General features: G+C 41.6%; 2 protein-coding genes and 2 non-coding genes across 13 annotated transcripts in view; 1 reads left to right on the top strand and 3 right to left on the bottom strand.

Moving 5' to 3' along the window:
- Nucleotides 1-15,529, top strand: part of frmd4a (FERM domain containing 4A) — a 100,022-nt gene extending 84,493 nt beyond the window's left edge. For 6 of the 10 annotated variants that reach the window (XM_030135863.1, XM_030135864.1, XM_030135862.1 and 3 more), the window contains exons 12-24: nt 2,001-2,077; nt 3,045-3,186; nt 3,289-3,430; nt 5,625-5,758; nt 5,854-5,976; nt 7,231-7,462; nt 7,602-7,658; nt 7,805-8,042; nt 8,295-8,453; nt 8,692-9,030; nt 9,118-9,698; nt 11,091-11,193; nt 12,165-15,529. In XM_030135863.1, the coding sequence (XP_029991723.1) occupies nt 2,001-2,077; nt 3,045-3,186; nt 3,289-3,430; nt 5,625-5,758; nt 5,854-5,976; nt 7,231-7,462; nt 7,602-7,658; nt 7,805-8,042; nt 8,295-8,453; nt 8,692-9,030; nt 9,118-9,698; nt 11,091-11,193; nt 12,165-12,267 (2,430 nt within the window). In that variant the 3' untranslated portion in view covers nt 12,268-15,529. Of the gene's footprint in view, nt 1-2,000; nt 2,078-3,044; nt 3,187-3,288; nt 3,431-5,624; nt 5,759-5,853; nt 5,977-7,230; nt 7,463-7,601; nt 7,659-7,804; nt 8,043-8,294; nt 8,454-8,691; nt 9,031-9,117; nt 9,699-11,090; nt 11,194-11,582; nt 11,655-12,164 lie in introns of all 10 variants that reach the window. The other 4 variants (XM_030135861.1, XM_030135857.1, XM_030135866.1 and 1 more) reach the window with 3 other exon arrangements.
- On the bottom strand, nt 9,880-9,952 carry trnam-cau (transfer RNA methionine (anticodon CAU)). The gene has a single exon. It is a non-coding gene; the product is annotated as a tRNA-Met (tRNA).
- trnam-cau (transfer RNA methionine (anticodon CAU)) lies at nt 10,831-10,903 on the bottom strand. The gene has a single exon. It is a non-coding gene; the product is annotated as a tRNA-Met (tRNA).
- Nucleotides 15,530-16,668: 1,139 nt separating the features above from the next.
- Nucleotides 16,669-19,719, bottom strand: tmem253 (transmembrane protein 253). Its single transcript, XM_030136729.1, has 6 exons — nt 18,928-19,719; nt 18,734-18,844; nt 18,595-18,651; nt 17,816-17,926; nt 17,446-17,592; nt 16,669-17,233 (listed from the first exon to the last, which is right to left on the bottom strand). The coding sequence occupies exons 1-6, from the start codon at nt 19,087-19,089 to the stop codon at nt 17,180-17,182; spliced, it is 642 nt and encodes a 213-aa protein (XP_029992589.1). The 5' UTR covers nt 19,090-19,719; the 3' UTR covers nt 16,669-17,179.
- Between the last annotated feature and the right edge of the window lie 231 nt (nt 19,720-19,950).

The raw sequence follows: 19,950 nt of genomic DNA, 5'->3' as shown, positions 1-19,950 counted from the left end.
ATGTGTGCTCGGGACACAGGCATTATTATGTGACAGACTCTGGCTTGTGCACATGAGCACCCAGTTGTTTATGAATAATGGCCAGTCACTTCCTCTGCTTGTGTGTGTCTATGCTATTGTGTGAGTATTTTACTATTAAAAGGAGGGATTTATAGTAGATTCATGCATGCATCTACAACCTGCTTAACAACAACCATAATAGCAACCTGCTGGTTTTGACTAAGCCCCTAAGAAAGAATCTGTTAGCATGTCTTTATCAGATGTGTTTTTGACCGTTGGTCACAAAGACCAATAAAATTTCATTAATACAATAGACAGTGTAACTGCAGCATATTTTAGGATTAGAATCAAAACAAAATGTCTAACTTTAAAGTAGTGAATGACCCCAGTGCCCCTTTTGTAAATCATGTGACTGCCATTAAAATACCCCAACCTTATCTGCAAACACACACATGTACAGCTAATCCTGAAACATCAAAGTTCACTTTCAGTGATGCAGCAGCTCTCTCCAGGTGACGGCAAGGACAGCTTTAGTGGTCTTGTGTCTGAACATTGTTACCAGCCCCAGTCTTATCGCCACAGCTCTGCACTCACTATCTAGCCTGCCTACTATATTTAGCACCACGCTACATTAGCACTTCACACTCCATTGACAATATACGGTACAGTAAGAGCTTTGATAGTAACTCTGATTTGTCATGCATGTGTACAGGCATACACAGAGATACGATAATACATATACATTAGACTTTGTTTACATAGTTTTTTTTTTTTTTTTCAAAACATTACTCCACCTCCGCCTCTTCCCGCCCTCTCATCCCTCCCCCGTCTATTGTTTTCCCAGACTCTTAAAATTCCTCCGCTTCGACCTGTTCCTCCCTCCTTTGCCTTTCTCCCCTTTTTCTCCTTTATCCTGTCATAACTATGTCTTCTACTTTGTTTCTCTTGTCCTTTTTGTCAGTTCCTTTACCTCTGATTTATTTTCAGTACTAGTCAGTGTGCATCAAACATTGTGTGCAATTGCCAGTTCTTTTCTGGCTGATAGATGCATCTCCTCTTATGCTGCAGTTCTGAAATAGTCCACACTCTTTCTTTAACAAGAAACAGACACTGACGTCTTAGTCAGTGTGTGCTTAGCATGTGTGTGTGTGTTTGTGTGTGTGTGTGTGTGTGTGTACAGAGGTCTGACTAAACAAAGCAAGGGTACTTCAATTACTGGGTCCACAGAAAGCTTCATTCCCCCCTTCATCACTCCTCCCCTGACCCCTTGTTACACACACACACCTCCCAACCACAGAACCCAGAGCAGGAAGCACAGTCCCTGAGGGAGGGAGGAGGGGTCAGGAGAAGGGGAGGCATCATAAAGCCCGAAGCCCCCCCCCCCTCTCCTCAACCCTCCCAGCAAACCTACAGGAGGGGAGGAAACCTAACTTTACACACTCTCTTCGCCAACACACTTACACACATGTCTACAGATGGTGAACACCCACCGACTCACAACTTTATGTGAGCCTGTGAGGATTTAACATACCCACATGCTGTGGAGTACATCTTGGGGGAAACTTTCTCACCCCACTGGCTTTGGATTCATTCAAATAAGAGCTGATGGTTCATAAAGGGAACGGAAAAGAAGGGACGAGAAAAAAAGGCAAGCAAAGAAAAGAAAGCCTCCTCCCTCTCACACTGTGTCTCTCCAGAGTGAGGTCATCCAGCACAGGGATCTGTTGTGGACAAGACCGCCTGGTCTGGACCTGATCAGAGAAATCCAGACTAGGTTCTCTGCTCTCCCTCTACCTCCCTCTCCTCCTCCTCTTCTGACAACTCCTCCTCTGCATCGCGTCCTACACTTTTTCCCCCTCCTCCTTATCCATTGCATTTTCTTTCAAAACAAATTGGAACGTACAGAGAAGAGAATAGAGACTCAAGGCTGCGTGGATATAATATGAAGCATGTTTATCTGTGAGCAGCTCTGAAGAGTGTCTGTTTCTCTTGAACCTCAGGTGTTTCAATGGCGTCAGCTAGAGAATCTCTACTTCAGAGAGAAGAAGTTTTCAGTGGAAGTTCATGACCCCAGGAGGTAAATTTATATTACAGTTCTCTGCAGGTGTCAGCATGCTTAAGTGTTTTTGTTTTTTTTTTGTTTACTTTGAGAAAAATGTCAAATGTTCCATGTAGAGACTCAGTTTTTAAACTTGTCATTTATTGGTTGAGCACTGCTTTATCACATACTGATCCTCCTTGAGTTATAGATTTTAGTGCTATTGAACTCTCCCAAGCTAGTATTTGGCAATGATACAATTTTCCTTTAGTTATGGACACCTTCCAGTAGCTTTTAACTGTGCACTTGAACTGTGCCATATGTGAATGGTGTTACGATTCAAATAAGTACAGTGCAGTGCAGCAAAAAGAGATTGGAATCTTATTCGGTAATGGTTGCAACATTTGTCTTGGCAATGGAGCAAGTTATTGGGGATGTCCCGGTGGAGCCTGACACAGATTGATAGGCTGATTATTAACGCTTGTGCAGCCAAATGTGTGCACAAACATGTGTTCCCAAACACAGACTCACAGGGCAAACCCTTGATAGCTGACCACAGAAGGATAGATGACTGTGCATTAACTGTTTCGCAGAGGAAGTGACCTCTTTTTTGTTTATTTAACATGGCTCTATATGTGGAGTGTTATTGTACAGACAGAGGGAGGGAGAGAATGGGAAGAAAAGGAGACAGGGTGAACCAGAGAGCAGTGGTGTTTTCTTTAAAGGAAGCTGTCATTAAGTTAAGCTGGCCCGTTGCTCAGCTACAGATGTGTGTTTAAATAAGGATGAGTAAACAATGGGGAACATCGTGTGTGGCTTTGCATAAAATAATTCTGTCAACTTTACATGCCTGTAAAGATTTCTTGCCCTTAGCAGCTACCACAGCAGCAGTAATTGTATTAGTGCAGTGGTAGAGTAATTGGGTGGGATTATTTTGACTGTTTAAAATGTGTAGCCATCCTTCGTATTCAGTGTATATAAGGAGGCCTTGTGTCCGCTCCTACTGTAGGGCGTCGGTGACAAGAAGGACGTTTGGTCACAGTGGCATCGCTGTGCATACCTGGTACGCCTGTCCTGCCCTCATCAAGTCCATCTGGGCCATGGCCATCAGCCAACACCAGTTCTACCTGGACCGCAAGCAGAGCAAGGTCAGTAACCCCGAGAGATAACGTCAAAACACTGCCAACTGTGTTACAAATACACATCATGAAATGGTCCTTTTAAAAACATTTTTGCTCTTGTTTGTGCAGTCTAAAATTCACGCAGCACGGAGTTTAAGTGAGATTGCGATAGACCTCACGGAAACAGGAACTCTGAAGACTTCTAAACTGGCCAACATGGGCAGCAAGGGCAAAATAATCAGTGGCAGCAGTGGCAGTCTACTCTCCTCAGGTTAGTGCATGTGTGTGAGGGTGTGTACTTAACAGAGAAATAAGACAGAAACAAAACAAAGAGACAAAGCCAAACAGGGACAGAGAAAGCCTGATATGTGTTTATGTGTGTCTGTTTGAATGTTTGCTTGTGTGGCAGCAGGAGTGGTTCTTTGACAGCTAGAGAAACAGAAACAGCTGCTTCTGCACTGATCTGATTCAGTGCTAAATGTTTTCACACGCATACTCACAATCCACCCACTCACTGTCTTTCTACATGTATAGAACATAAGACCCACCCCATATGTCCCACAGAGTCATCCACCAGGGAGTGCTGCCTCTAAATTTAGTGGGTGAGGGAATGAAAAGGGCAGCAGGTCAGCATATAACTTTGTCCTGGCCTTTAAAACAATGCTTATCTGCGTTGAAAAAATAATGAGAGTGTAAGAGAGATATGTACATGAACTAAAATTAGAGTTTAGAGCGGAAAATGCTTGTTCATACCCAGACAGCCATGTGAGCTGAAAAGGTTGAAGCATTTAGAAGTGTAAGTTTAGTAGGTGTTACACAGTTTCCAACCTGTAGAAGCAAGTATTTGGTTGAGAATGGCTATTTAAAACTCATACTGAATCAAATCCTGTTATCAGGAGAGAAGATAAGTCTATGATTCAGCAGTGAGGTCATGCACATCCTCATCTTCATCTCTCTTAAGACTTCTTTTCCTAATGTGATCTGGTCATTCCTTTAAAGTTAAGATCAGCTGTCTGTTCCAAGCCTCTGGATTTTCCTTTTTCTGTCCTTTCTGGTCTTTTCACAGTCCACCCTAGCTCCATCTAATCCACTATGTCTTTGTCATATTTGTCTCTTGTCAATTGTTGTTGTGTCATGTCAGTGTGTTTTATGATCCACCACCACCGTATTTGCCCAGCAACATAAACATAATGCAGGAAGTATGATGTCACATCTACGCAGCCCTCATCAGTCCCACATACAACACATCGTGGTCTGAATGCGACTGCCCAAACAGCTAAATCTGTAGCACATCACACGTCTGATTCATTTGACATCTTAAGAGGATGGAAATGAGGCTGCGCAGAAGTGTCCCTCAAGTTACAACTTATTCTTTATTTAGTGATGGTTCATAATCTGAAGATCACCAAGCAGGATCACCTCTTTAAACCCCATCATGAGAACTAGAAAAGAAATAACATTACAGAAACTCAAATATCAAAAGGACACTATCCTGTATTTATCTCATTGAATATAACAAGTGTGACTTTATTTATAAATTAAATCTCATAAAGATAAATGCCTATATAACCATGTATTATCTTCCGTGTAGAATTCCCAAAAGTAGCAAATTAATTTTAAATGTCAGCAAATAAAACTCAAATTAACAAGTTAACACTGAATGCATCTCATTGACTGCTTTGTTACCAAAAGGAGAAAAAATGTGTATTTGTTTTTAATCTTTAATGCATCTTAAAAACTAGTGAGATGATATTATCTAAGAAATTCTTGCTCCTCAGGTGTTTCAATGACACATTTCTTTCTATGATGTGCATCACTAATTATGGTTCAGGGGAAGATTAGTTCCACATTACTGAGTTCAACTTTACAAAATATTTACAGTGCTATAAACAAACAAACCTAAATGATAAAACAAATACACTGCCAGCTGCAGAAAGTATTTCTCCAGCTTAGAAATTTAGCTGTGAGAACATACAATGATTTCTTTAATGGTTTTGTACTATCTGAGGCTTTAGAAGTAGACGCTTAAATACAATTTATCCACAGCGATGTTTCAGTTCTGGATATTTTTGAAACGGATCACACAGAGGGTCATTGAGGGAACAACAGTGAAACCACCAGTGTGTGTGTGTGTGTGTGTGTGTGTGTGTGTGTGTGTGTGTGTGTGTGTGTGTGTGTGTGTGTTGGGGAGGGGGTATTGCGAACAAACATGGCTCCATCTTTTGGGCCTTGGAGATTGTGCGTCATAGACTTTGTCCTAAACTGGACCTTCCTTGAAACACACGTTTACACAAACACATTACTAAAACTAAGTTCCTTATCAGAACGTTCCACTCACTTCCCTGTAAACATCCTGTGAGGCCAGCAGGTGCATACACAATCTGCCAGTCGTCACAAAACCAAGTAAATACCAAACAAAATGCTCCTGATTTATGTGCCTTATGTTTTTTTGTTGTGCGCATCAGGTTCTCAGGAATCGGACAGCTCCCAGACTGCTAAGAAGGACATGCTGGCAGCGCTTAGGGCCAGGCAGGAAGCTCTGGAGGAAACGCTAAGACAGAGAATAGAAGAACTCAAGTCCATCTGCATCAGAGAGGCGGTATGAGAAAACACAGACAGATTTACCAATTATTTTAAAGCTCTTCATTGCTTGTACTGTACTTATTTCCATGCCTTCTCTCTCATCCTCTCCAGGAGTTGACAGGAAAGCTTCCTAAGGAATATCCTCTAGATCCTGGAGAGGAGCCCCCCACAGTGAGACGGAAGATTGGTACCGCCTTCAAACTAGATGAGCAGAAAATCCTTCCTAAGGGAGAGGTGAAGCCTTTACTCCCCATTCTAGATTATACTGTCTAATCTTTACACTCCTCCTAAGAGCCAAATTTTAAAATACTTCATTTAGTGGTGTCTGTGTTTAATGAATATGTAGTACGACTAACACCTGCACCAAATACTGTCATATGTTCCAGAAGGGTGTTTCAGTAGTAGCTTTATTTAAATGCACTTAATAATACGAACGTAATAGACTGGGATAATGATAAGTTGGTTTGATTCCTACTAATTTCCTAAGTAAGCAAAGGAAACTAAAAACACCAAAAAACCATAGTTTAAAATGTCTTGGAGTTTGTGCTACATCTTTCTTTTGCTTTTTTTCCTCAAAAAATTATGCCACGACTAGATTTTCCAGAGCAGCAGAACTCCTAAAAATAGTCTGGCTGTATTCTTGTAACAGGAAGTGGTGATAGTAGGATTGTGTGCGTGCTTGTATGTGTGTAAGGATGTGGGTGTGTGTCGCTGAGGTTGTATTCTTTGACAAGAATCCAATGACACGATATCAAAAAACCACCCTGCAAGCAGAAAGATGTTTTTTAATTCACACTGAACACCTCAAACTAAGTTCCTACAGAAAACAAACACACAGCTAGGCACAGAAGCCGCTCTGGCAGTAACGTGAAAGAACTGTTAGTGGGAGGGATTCCTAAGAACTGAGGTAGTCCAGAAGTATGTTGACCCAAGTGAATACATCATTGCTCTCTTTCTTTGTAGGCAAGTAAAAGTGTGTGTTCTTGCACATTAAGTTCAGGTTATGCACAGTTTGTGTCACACAGTTATTGTCAGTTAATTTCTCTATAATGAAATTAGTGACTAATATGCTACTACAGTAAAATTCTAGTCTGTAGTTGGAGCAAATGCTGAACAATAAACATGCGTTTGCAATGAGACTATCATGAAAAAATGTTTTATTAGGATTAGATAAATGTAGAGGAGGAGAGGATGGATTGATGGAGAGGTGTTATTACTGTGGGGCTGGATTTCTCAATAGAGACTATCCAGTGGTGAGAAACTGTGGCTGCAGTGCAGATAAATGATTTCCGCAGTGTGTTTTCCCTGGCAAGGCTTTGTGTGTGTGTCTTACCAAATACGCTGCATGGGAGAGTTACAGTATGAATACAAGTCTGCAAAGTAAGCAGTGTTGTTTTTGGATTGTGTCTAGATTTCTGATGCTAAACCTGCAAGTGAATCCAGTTTTTTTGTATTTTTTACTGATATTTGTGAATGTGCTTATGGCAGGAAGAGGAGCTGGAGCGTCTGGAGCGAGAGTTTGCCATCCAGTCACAGATTACAGAGGCAGCCAGGCGTCTTGCCAGCGATCCTCACGTGAGCAGTAAGAAGCTGAAGAAACAGAGGAAGACTTCCTATCTGAATGCACTGAAGAAGCTCCAGGAAATAGAAAACTCAATCAATGAGTACCGGGTCCGCTCTGGCAAGAAACCTACACAGAGGGCATCACTTATCATAGAAGGTACCAATACACTCCTACTCACTACAAACACAGAAAAAGCACTGTCGATAAATGTGTAAACATGAAGCGGACAGTGGTAAGCTTCAAGAGTATTTTCTGATGACACTTCACCCTTTGTCTATGTTTTTGTGTCCTGCAGAGGCAAATATTGGTTCTGAAGACAGCTCGCTGTCTGACGCACTGGTCTTGGATGATGGTGAGTGTCTGGTTTTTTCATTATTCCCGGTGACAACGTGCTGATCCCACTGTTCCTTTATAAGCTTAGGATGATGATGTAACTAAATGTTATCCCATCTGAAATGAGGAATGTTCTAACATAATCCAATTCTCTTTGGATTTCAGATGATCCTCAAGTTACAGGTACTCCCAACTTCTCTCCAGTAGCATCGCCTCACAAGGGCCTTCCTCCTCGGCCACCGTCTCACAGTCGGCCTCCTCCACCACAGTCCCTGGATGGCCTGCGACACCTACACTACACACGTACCGACTATGATAAATCGCCCATCAAACCCAAGATGTGGAGTGAATCATCACTGGATGAACCCTACGAAAAAGTCAAGAAGCGTTCGTCACACTCCAGGTATGCACCATGTAATTAATAACTACCTTGAATTTCAAATATTTGTCACTTTGTAAATGACTGACTTGTGTGAACTGTAAATTTAATGTAATACTTACTGTACTTACTGTATGTCTTTTTGATTAGGAGTGGCACATAACATATTGATCTTACACAAACAGGTCTAATGCAGATGTATATTTAGGGCATACAAATATATGGATTGTTTGTATGAACTTGATAAGAATACATTTTCTTTTCATCTGTGTCTAGTCACAGGCGTTTCCCAAGCTCTGGCAGCGCAGAAGCAGGTGGTAGCAACTCTCTCCAGAGCAGCCCCATCAGGAACCCTCCCCACTGGAGCTCCCAGTCCAGCATGCCGTCAACCCCAGACTTGAGAACCAGGGCCCCACACTACGTACATTCCACTAGGTTAGTCCTTTTATCTTCCAATTTCGTACTCAATTTCCACGTATTACATTTCTCTGTCACTTTAAAACCCTCTGACGCTGTATGTGTCCCCCTGGGTTTTTCCTGAATCACTTTTGGGATATTACCTTGTTTTATAGTGTTGATATCACAGTTAGATTCAAGTGAAGACCTAGGTGATTTTTTTTGTTCCAGGATCACCCTCTTATTCATATTATTTTGTTTTTTTTTTCCTTTACAGGTCAGTGGACATTAGTCCCACACGTCTGCACAGTCTCGCTCAGCACTTTAGGAACCGCAGTTCTAGCCTTGAGTCCCAAGGCAAACTGTTGGCACCCGACCATGACGCACACCCGCACAACCTGGGCACACTTGGCAGCCCTGACTTCTTTCTCGGGCCAGGACGTAGCTCCAATGGCTCTGACCCTCTGGATGACTGCTCATCCTGCACCAGCCAGAGCAGCTCAGAGCATTACTATCCATCTGGTGGACCCTTGGCCCCGGGCAGCAATCCCAACTACTCTACTCTGGGAGAGGACTCACCCTCCAAAGCCAGGCAGAGACAGAGGCAAAGGCACAGGTAAGACTTGTAGAAATGACAGAATCTCTCCTCTTATGTGGTAACATCTGTATTTGGGTTGATGCATACTGTTTGTTGACCCCCCAGGTCTGCAGGTCACCTGGGTTCCTCCAACTCTGGCTCGATGCCAAACCTGGCAGCTAAGAATGGCTCTGGTGGAGGCTCCGGTGGAAGTGGGGTAGGAGGGGGGCACCATGGTGTCTACCTCCACAGTCAGAGTCAGCCATCCTCCCAGTATCGCATTAAGGAGTACCCACTGTATGTGGAGGGCAGCCCCAACCCCGTGGTGGTGCGGAGCCTGGAGAGCGATCAGGAGGGCCACTACAGTGTAAAGGCCCAGTTCAAAACCTCCAGCTCCTACACAGCCGGAGGACTTTACAAGGAGGCCTGGGGGGGAGAGGAGGGAGGAGAGGGGAGCGGTCGACTCACGCCATCTCGCTCCCAGATCGTACGGACTCCGTCATTGGGGCGCGAGGGTGGTGGAAGCGGAGGGGGGAGGGCAGCAGTGTCTGAGGAGTTACGGTGCTGGTACCAGAGGTCCTCAGGCAGCCTGAAGGAAAGGAGTCACTCACACTCGGGTTCCGCCTCCTCTGAGACAGGGTCGCAGCAAGGGACTCTGGGACATGGTCGAGGGAGCAGGGTAGGAACACTCGCCAAGGGCTCACCAGGTGAGTGTTTACATCAAATCATGTCTAATCCAGATAAAGACAAGCTCATTTATTATTGCTTATGTAAATTTACCTATGAATGTGTGTAACATCTAGTTTGCTTTTCAAGGTTCAAGGTGTTTGCATTTGGATGTTCTTATAAGTTTTTCAAAGCAAGTTTTGAGATATGATTAATAAAGAATGCCCCGTGTGAGGCTCGAACTCACGACCTTCAGATTATGAGACTGACGCGCTGCCTACTGCGCCAACGAGGCTTATAGAGTAGAAGTTTTGCTCTTTTTGTGACGACCTCTCTGTGACACAGAGGCCAGTGTCCTAAGCTCATTGTTGAATAGGTGAAATTCCTTTGGCTAGTGTGCCCAACGAGGCTTGTAGTGATGCTTATCTACAAAACTATCCCTACTGGGAAGTGAATTTTTACTACAGAAAATAGCAAAATGGAAAAAAAGAAAGGATTGAACTTGCATTTTTAGGATTTGGGGATTGACTTACTATACAAAGACTTAATGTATTCACACGTTTACCACAGGGACATCATTTTAACACCAAACAGCAGTTTATAACAGAGATGTTGCCTTTTTTTTGTTGAATTTGCCACAACTGGGTCTGATAGAGCTTTGTAGAACTATGGTTCTTAGAGTTTGGTTTTAGCTTCCATTGGGAAAGCTTGCTACTCTGTGTGAGGCTCAAACTCATGACCTTCAGATTATGAAAGCTTGTCACTTTCACATCAGAAATAGGTTATCATTCACAGGTCATTTCCCATCAGAGGATTTAAAATTTTCAATTCACCTCATATAGATAGTCATTCTGACAGAGCTGATACTTTTTTCAAAATCAAATCAAAAATACTTGTAGTAATACTCTGACAAATATCTGAATTCAGCCTGAAAGTGATTATTCCAGGACAATAATAACGTCTTAGATTAAATGTTTATGGGAGGTCACGTAATAGTGTCTAAAACTCACAAAGACAGTCTATTTGTATCGAGTCATGTCTAATGTCAACAAAGACACTCATTTATTATTGCTTATGTAACTTTTAACTATGTATGTATGTAACTTGTACAAATGTGTGCTGTCGGAGCTTCTTATAATTACTTTTTTAAAGAAAGTTTTGTGTGAAAAGGGATGCCCCGTGTGAGGCTCGAACTCACGACCTTCAGATTATGAGACTGACGCGCTGCCTACTGCGCCAACGAGGCTGATACATTGTTTATTTTATGCTTTTTATGTTGTGACCTCTGTGTGACACTGAGGCCAGATCTGCTAGACTCACTGTTGAATAGGTGAATGTGCCCTATGTGTGTTTTTTTTTTCCCTCATATGTTGTTATTTGCAGCATGTGTTATATCTCATCTGGACATGACTAACTGTCCATTTTCCCTGCAGCTGCGTCCCCTCACAGCCAGAGGAGTATGACGCCCTCCAGTGAACACGCAGCCACACCCACACCTCCTTGTAGCCCACAGCACATCCTCAACTGGCAGAGCGGGTAAGACCATACTAATAGTGGCAATAAAAAGTGCCAACCTATTTAGAGCTGATATTAAAAATGCACCTTGGCTAAACAACAAAAAAAACCTTGTCATGTCACAAGCTTTGTCTGTTGTATCAATGTCAGCTGATCACACTCTTGATCTTCACGCTCCCAACTAACCCTCAGAGATGATTCTCATATGGTTTTGGGGTGACAGTTTCAAACTCATCCTGTTCTACAGTTAGTGCTCTCGGTGTTTGACTCGTCTCCTCACTCCCTGTTTCCCTGCCGTTCACCTTCTTATTACCTAATATTGTTATTTCTCTCCGTCTCTGCGTCTCTTCCTCTGTCTGTACTAACCCTCCTTCCTTGTGTGTGTGTGTGTCCTCTCTCTCCTGGTTTAGAGGCACAGCAGACAGCTCTCCTACTGAGGACGTCTGTCAGTCTGCCCCTCAGCCCAGCTCTGATGCATAGAGGTACTGTCTGTGTGTGTGCTCTCTGCCTCCCAGTGGTCCAAACTCAGACGCACATCAGCAGGAAATACACGAGAATTCATTGAAACACACACCATTACAGCTGTGCCAAATTTCCCCACAGCCAGATTTATACCAGTGTAGAAAGTGTAGATAAAAGAAAAGTAAACAGCATTATAAATTCAGCATGTTTATCACCCTCTCATATCTCCATCTGCGGGGGGGCTGACAGTGATGAAGTTTTTACAACATCTTCTTCTTCTTCGGTGAAGGGATATGTGTTACATCTCTGGCTGTATCTGTGATCTCTGCATGTGCTCTGCTCTGTGTTCTGACTGCGATGCTTCACTGTGGCTCATTCCTTACAGAACGTACTAATAGAAATATTTAACAGTGTGCTGTGCGGGTTGTAACAGAGAAATCTGAAACCACAGAGATGAGAGCGCATAGAACGGTAAATAAAACTACATGCTTTCCTGAGTCTGTCTGATCCAGGTGTGTTTTCTTCTGCAGGTCTTTCAGTGACAGCTGTTTTCTCAGCAGTCCTCTGTGTTCAGAGCTGGCAGATGTGCAGTGGTACGGACACGACAAGGCAAAACCTGGAACCCTGGTCTGAGACCTTCTTATAGGGCCCAGAAAAGTCCCATTGCCCTCTCCTACTGCCTCTCCACTGTCCCTCACTACTACCCATTGACAACCGATAACCTCATCCTTAAGGCCCTGCAAATACTCTGCCCCGACGGGACTGGCAGACTGGATTTGAGCCCCTCCCTCACCCCTTCCACCACCCCCCCAAACCTGCCCTCGATCCATTTCTTTATCATGCCCCCTCTATCACAGCTCAGCTGGACAGGGACACACTCGCTGGGCTCTGGTAAGGGCTAATATCACAGGACAGACTCAGAAGTGCCACCTCAGATGTTAAACTTTCGCCCTGCAGCACCACAGAGCTCTTTATTTACTCACCCACAGCACACATGCAATTGGGCAAAAAAAGGGGGGGATGGAACGAATGGCAGAGAGCACAGAAGAATACACACACAACTCGACAAAACCACATCATCAACCCCAGGATCTATTTCATATCTCACCTATCCTATAACTCCAGTGCACTGCCACCCAATCTGAGAATACCTGCTGGATTTGAGCCACCAGTTCACAACTATTTCAAAGCCTAAATGAACTTATGTTGGATTTCATCATTCCCATTGTTGTCGCTTGTCTGTTTTTTTTTTTGTTTTGTTTTAGTTTTTGTTTTTTTGTCTTAATTCCCCCCTTTTATATTTATAAAAAAAGGACAAAATTACATATAAGATGACTTTTTCAAAAAGAAATATGAATTAACCTACAAACAAACACTAAGATGACAAACTCCTCTCAGTTTATCCCACAACCAAAGACAACTACTGGATCGACTGGTCACACCAGGGGTCTCTGGGCCCCTGAAAAGTGACAAAAGTCAATCAACTGTGTGAGGGAGCAACAATATCAGGAAGGTTTCTGGGACACTGTCTGGAATATTGACGAGGACTATAGCAATAACAAACATTGTTAAAGTATCCTAACTGGTTTGAAGACAGCTTTTTCCCCCTGCGCTCTGCCTGGTGACTTTTGAAGAAGGGATTATTAGTGCATCATAGGAAGAATTTGAAGTTGCGGTTTCTGGGTTTGGCATTAACCTGTGCTTACTGCAGTGACATCATTCATGTTCAATTAATGTCTTTGGTCTTCATAAGATTTCTCTGTCCACGTGAGTTTACTTGTCAACATAGTGGGTCGTGAGCCAGACTCGAGCCAGGGTGTGAGCAGTTGGGAATCAAGAATCAAGACGTTCTGATTTAAACAGAACGTTCATCCTGAAAGTAAAAGAGGGTATTATGATGACGCTCTTTAACATTTAGACGTCTGCACTGAATCATGTTTCTGTCAGTAATGTCCTCCCCTCTGCTTTCGTCTTTGCTCCGTAGTGGTCTCACCATGCTGGGTAATCTGTCAGTCCCTTTGTAGCTCCGTGTTTTCATCTGCCTGTCCATCTGTCCAGTACGACAGGAGCATCCCGACTGAACACACAAAGTCTGTCTTTATTCACTGATAGCCAGAACACACACATTGACAGACACGTAGTTTTATGGGCACACATAAATACTGTTTTATCAGTGCCAAACATGTTGGTGCTTGTACTGAAACAGACACTCCTTTAAGACCTCCTCAGAGCCCACCGTCTATAGCCATTATATTAAACAGCAGCAGAGAAGATGAAGAGACTGATCATTTGGATTCAGGTGGAGTTTATGAAGATGTTATTTAAACATACTTTAAACTTAAAGCACAACAGTGACAGTATCGATGAGGGCTGGTCTCAATGTGTTAATGAGTGAAAAAAAAAAAAAAAAAGCTGGAAAACACACAGAACCACTTCAGCCAAGGTGTTAAATGACAGTGATCTTTTAAGCAGTGTATGGACTTATGAATTTGAAGCTGACAATAATGATTATCCCTCTGTCAGGACAGAGGAGAAGCCATAGCAGAACTGAGACGAACCCTCTAAAATAAAGAAAAAAACTAACAATCAGATTCACAACAGGGTTAGAAAAGCACATTTGGTTTTGTATGAAGGAAGTTTAACTCTGCATGCTTTTGCTCTCTTTGACTCATTTCCCCCGTCTTTCCCCTCAGAATTATTGTTTACCATTGTTCTTATGCACAAAATGGGACTTCAGTAGATGTTAAGTTTATGACAGATTTTAAACCTCAGCGATATTGAGAATTAGACGTGTTTCACTCTCAGAGCGCCAGTGTGACTGGATAAATGGGTGAACTATACTGTGTAACATGGGAGGAATGGTACGTGTTTTACCTTTACTGTCTATTTCGTGTGTTTCCCTCATGAACTGACGTCACTTGTAAATCTGCAACCCTTGGCTGTTTAATGAGAAGGATTCAGCCGGTTTTCTAAATGTTATACATCCATACTCAGTGACAGAGTCCTTACCCGGGTATGGGACCAGCGCCCCTGGATTCTCTAGTCTATTAGAGGACAGGTTTGACTCTGCCTGTGGTTTGACACTCCCATGCATGCTCTGCAGATCCAGTGACGAATTAAGACCCCAAAGACACCCAGCATCGGAATTTAATGTGCTGACATGGCACGTCTTGCTACATAGTGTTGCCCTGCCCCCACCAAAAATCCCATTTTGACCATGTGTTAACCTCTGACCTCTGAGCCCTGTGTGATAAAGTGTGATGTCCCCTGCTTCTGATCCAAACATACCACATTTTCTGTGCTCCATAGAAATGTATGAGGTTTTTGTATTAACTCCAACAGAAACAAACCCTTTTATCAGTCTTTTCCCGTATGTTCAGAGGGGCACTGTAAGGTTTTGTGGGGTTTTTAACATTCACATCCATTGTTTTAACAATGTTCCATTTTATATGAACCAGTATTGTTTTTTTTCAGTTCTGACATTGTAACAACCCTTTCAGGTGCTACAAAATGACCAGTACTGCTTTGTCACGTAGGATCTAGACATCTCTTCATTGTTATCAATAGATTCAATACCAGATGTGCAAAATGAAGCTTATTTTAACAGACAGTTTAATAGTAGAACGCCACACCTACCAGACAATAGAGCATGTAACTTGATTTTATCAGTTCTGTTCAACTGTAATCAGAAATTAAAGTTGTTGTAGAAAAAAAAATGTGGAGTTGAAAAAAATAACTGAATTCCACAGTTAATTTATTCTTTTTTCTATTAAGAATTTGTATAGTAACTTTACATTTTTCAAAACCGTGTTGTTGGAAATTGATGAATTTTCCAGATGAGAAACCGTGGTGGTTCTTGAGATTATGAAAAATAAATTATTGATGAATGTTCTCAGATCATGCTTTTGTCTTTTTCTTACATTGAGTCTCACACTTATTCCCAGATGGCTTTGATCAAGTCGTTTCAGGCCATTCAGCCAAAAGGTCAGACTATCACTAGTCAGACTTACCAAGGGAATCCCTCCATGTACCCGTCACTTCCACCTCTCCAGACACATTCACTCTGTTGTCATCACATCCACATACTTCCTTCTTACACAAGAGCTTCCTGTGGAATCAAGAGGAAGACACTGTCTAAACACCAAAGCTATTACTCACCACCAAGAGCAGACCATGAGATCAAACAGCTGCATCCAGACAGAAGGCCTTTTTTTTTTTTTTTTTTTTTTTTTTTTTTAAATATTTTTTTCCGTTTCTTGCATTGTTTGGGTCATGGCGTCACTTCTTAATTGGCTGAATTGGAAATGCACTCAATCACCCTCTTTATGGAAAATACAAGTGTACTGGCAAGACATGAAAACTGAACGGCTTGTGTGTGAAACATGGGCTACACAACACACACACACACACACACACACACACACACCCAGTAGCTGTGTGTGACTGTGGCTCCTAACAGAAGACTCAGTTGTCAGTTTCTCTGAGGACAGTCAACCTTGTCTTCCTGCTTTCTTTTATTCTCCTTCTGTGTCCATTTACTAATGAATCCCATATTACTCTAAGTCTTTGTACTCAGAGCGTTCCCATAGCAGCTCTCCCAACCAGGCAACAGCTGGAAGCTGTTATACAGACATGCCGTGAGAAAGTAGCTCCACTGTGATTTTTTTCACTTGTACAAGTCTGTTTGTGCATGTGTGAGTGTGTGTGAGACTGGTACAGAGGTGGTGTACGACCTTGCTTTTCATTCTTAATGAAATCTTTTAAATACTAAAACATGTCATACCCATTATCATGTGGGCAATATATTCTCCTGAAGAATCCTTTTTGAGGATGAGTTTTGATTTTATGTCTTGAGAATGAGACATTTTCTGACACTTTTAGCCGTTTTGTTTTTAGTTTTAAATATAAAACTTGGTTTTAGTGTTAATGTTATATCATTTCCTAATGTGCATTACATTTATGTTTTGTACTGAATATGCTCTGTAAACCAGGATGATAACAGTGTTGTAGGACATTCATGCATGCTTACAAAATACAAATATTTATTTACAATAAATGAGCATTTGGTTAAATATGGCTTCACAATGTACAGATCAAACAGATTTCTTTTTTCTAGTGGGAACAGTTCTGTGGATCGCAGGAAGGTAGGAAAATCTTGAGCAATACTGCCCTCTAGTGTTTATCAGGGAAAATTATCTCTGAAAAATAAAACAAGGAATAGCTTTGACATCAGTTAAAACAATGTACTATTAAATACGAAATCTTATCAGTATGTCATATATGGATTCAGCACATGCTTTGAGTGATTTTCAACCGTTACACGTCATCGTGTCATTTCACCCAGACAATCATTACTTGGAAAATCAGAGGGGAGTGATACTGAGTCATTAGTCAAGTGAATAGTTTGAAAAATCAGGATTGTACAGTCATAGTTTAGAGCCTTAAAAATAACAGTAACTGAGTTTAGTTTAACTTTGTGCAAGCAGACATGTTGATCCGGTTGAAAACTGGCATAAATATGAAAAAGATTTAAGTTCCTGGGGCGTTACAGACTGTATTCAACTTGCTCCAGAAGAGGTCCATTGGTTTCATCTGCATCCTGACAAACAGAAAAGAAAAACAGTTTAGGCTGTCTAGTATTTCTGATCAATTTCACTGGTGTTTTACTGGAAAACCACAAACACCATACAGAGTATTTCAACATTTACTATCATTATGATGAACTCTATAACTTACAGGGTTCAAGATGTTTGACTGATAATTAGGATACGTAGCTTTAGAAGGATGGACAGTTTAAACTAATGTATTTACCTGTGACACTCGACTGTAGGTCTGAATGTATGAAGGACTGTAGCGACGTAAGCCTCTCCATGACAGAAACAGTATGTAGAGAGATAACAGAAAACACTGCACACTGAAGACTATGGAGCTTCCTTTTGCTACAAGTGAGCCAGCACGCTGGTGGAAAGAAGGCAGAAAGAGAGAGAAGAAAAAATGTAACTTCAGTAAAAGTTTTGTTGCCATTTCTTGGATAAAAAACCGATCTATTAGCTCATGATGGGAAATATGTTCTCATGTTCTGCACATATAAATGTCTTATGCAAACAGGAAACAGCAGCAATGCCAAAACTTTTCATGTTTTCATACAGAAACCACCTCAGCAGAGTCTATATGTGTTTACCTGTTGAGCTGTGTTGAGTTCAGCTGGATCTGCAGGCCTGATGCTGATGACCAGCAGAGCAGAGAATCCAAAAACCAGACTGAAGAGGTTCAAACACATCAAGATGATAATCTGATCAAAGTAAAAAAGATATAACAAGTGGTGCCAGGCACAACAAACCCCGCCCCTCACACATATTGTAGCTTATTTTGGCATTGATCCAGCTGATGTCATCATGTCTATGCTTGTGCTGATATCAGCATATCAATTGCCTCAGTATATGTTGTAAGTTTGAAGTAAATTGAAACAAAATTGATGTTTTTATAGACATTTGAAATTTCGTCCGTTATAAGTAAATAGGTCAAAAAAAAAAAAAAAAAATTAAATTCATTTTAAAAAAATTGAAGTTTGACCTACTTTTCCCAAAATGTAATCACATCTATTCTGCCTCCCTGGCAATCTATAAACCCAATTTGAATTCAACCAATAGTTTTGCTGCTACAGACATTTGAAATTTCACCCATTATTAGTAAATAGGTAAAAAAAAAAAAAAATAAAAAAAAAATCATTAAAAAATTTAACTTTGACCTACTGTCCCCAAAATGTAATGAGATCTATTCTGGGTCACTAGCAATATATAAACCCAATCTGGTATGAATTCAACCAACAGTTTTGCTGGTAGAGCATTAACAAACAAAGAAACAAATCAAACCAAAAACAATACCTCTTGCCTCCCCTTTGGGGGGTGGGGTAAATATAGAGCATGTGCATATATAAATGACATAGAAATCAGTATTTACCTTCACTTTGTTAACTTTTCTCTGAACCTCCACTGCCAGACACCCAGCAGCCACATACTGCAAAAACACAAAACACAATGAAACAAACTGAGTCCAGTATTTGACACTGATGCAGATGTTGAAGCAGATGTGGACTCACAAATATGCTTGACCACACAGGTGTTGTCATGGAAACAGAACAGTTGTAGCTCACACATGCATGGGTGACGGTGGTTAGTATGCAGGCCACAGCACTAAGCACCTGAACCACCTGAGGGGAAATAGATGATATGAAGCATCCGGATGGTTTAAAGGTATGTTTAGAGTTCGGAAAGGCAAAGGACGACATCTCACCCCAGCAACTAGAAGGCGAGTGTTTACCACAGTTGCAAACCAGCGGTGAATCCTGGCATTTTTAAGATCCCCTTGATCAGTAACTTGGGTCAGTGGGCGGGTTGAGGGCGTCTCCTTGAAATAAACGTGGTACAGCCCCTCCTGGAACATGTTCTGTGTCATCTGTTATGGTAGAAAAAAAGGTAACACCTAGGAAAACAAAATGGAAGTTGAAAAATCTCTTCCCGTACGTTGATCAAACAGCAGATTTCACAGGTCAGGTTTCCTCTTACCTTCCACAAAGATTCTCAACTCAGTTTTTATCCAAGGGTCGACATATCAACAGAAAATTGTCATCTAATAAAACTAGGAAACACTGAAACCGTTTCACCCCTGCTGTCGTTCAGTGCTGTAGGCTACATTCACAGGGTCAAAGTTCACTTCAGCTGGGTGATAGTGACTGACTGAAGTCCACTTGTAAGGAAGTGATTCAGGGAGGCGTCAGTCCTGACTAAAGATCATCTTATCAGCTGTGTCATGTGAGAATTGGTTTCATTTTTACAGTGTGTTAATATCAGTTCATTTAAAAGACATTTCTTTTCACCTAATATCACCATATCCCTGCAACAAGAAATGCAACAAGTCCAATCAGCTTCATTTCCAGTATGTGTTAGTACATGGGTGCTTCTACGAAACTGGGTTCATTTTGGTACCTGGCACTTTGCCAGCAAATTTAGACATATTTCCCCGTAGGATGTACCTAATGATGATCTCAGATAAATGCAAAAAAAATATACTCTTGTCTGAGCCATCCCAAAATTCATGAATTTTTGATAAAATATTGGGGCCAAAAATACAACCAAAAGAGGGACATGAAAAGCTACATAGGTGTCAGTGCATTTGATCCAGAAAACATGACTTGAAATTGTCTGATATACCGCTATAAATAAAGACATTGTGTTAAATTTGTCCATTCTACTGGTTTTTGTAATCCAGACATGCAGGGTTTTCATGAATCTGTCTCATTCCAGGTTTTATGTGTAA

The sequence above is a fragment of the Sphaeramia orbicularis genome, chromosome 6, assembly GCF_902148855.1.
Source record: "Sphaeramia orbicularis chromosome 6, fSphaOr1.1, whole genome shotgun sequence".
NCBI classification, from domain to species: Eukaryota; Metazoa; Chordata; class Actinopteri; order Kurtiformes; family Apogonidae; genus Sphaeramia; species Sphaeramia orbicularis.
Note: the sequence above shows the minus strand (reverse complement) of the source record. Positions and strands in the feature narration are given on the sequence as shown.

Coding starts and splice junctions, on each gene's coding strand:
- tmem253 (XM_030136729.1), bottom strand. CDS start 19,089: ATGACACAGAACATGTTCCAGGAGGGGCTGTACCACGTTTATTTCAAG. Junction 18,845..18,927: donor CTCGCCTTCTAGTTGCTGGG/GTGAGATGTCGT, acceptor ATTTCCCCTCAG/GTGGTTCAGGTGCTTAGTGC. Junction 18,652..18,733: donor CTGTGTGGTCAAGCATATTT/GTGAGTCCACAT, acceptor GTGTTTTTGCAG/TATGTGGCTGCTGGGTGTCT.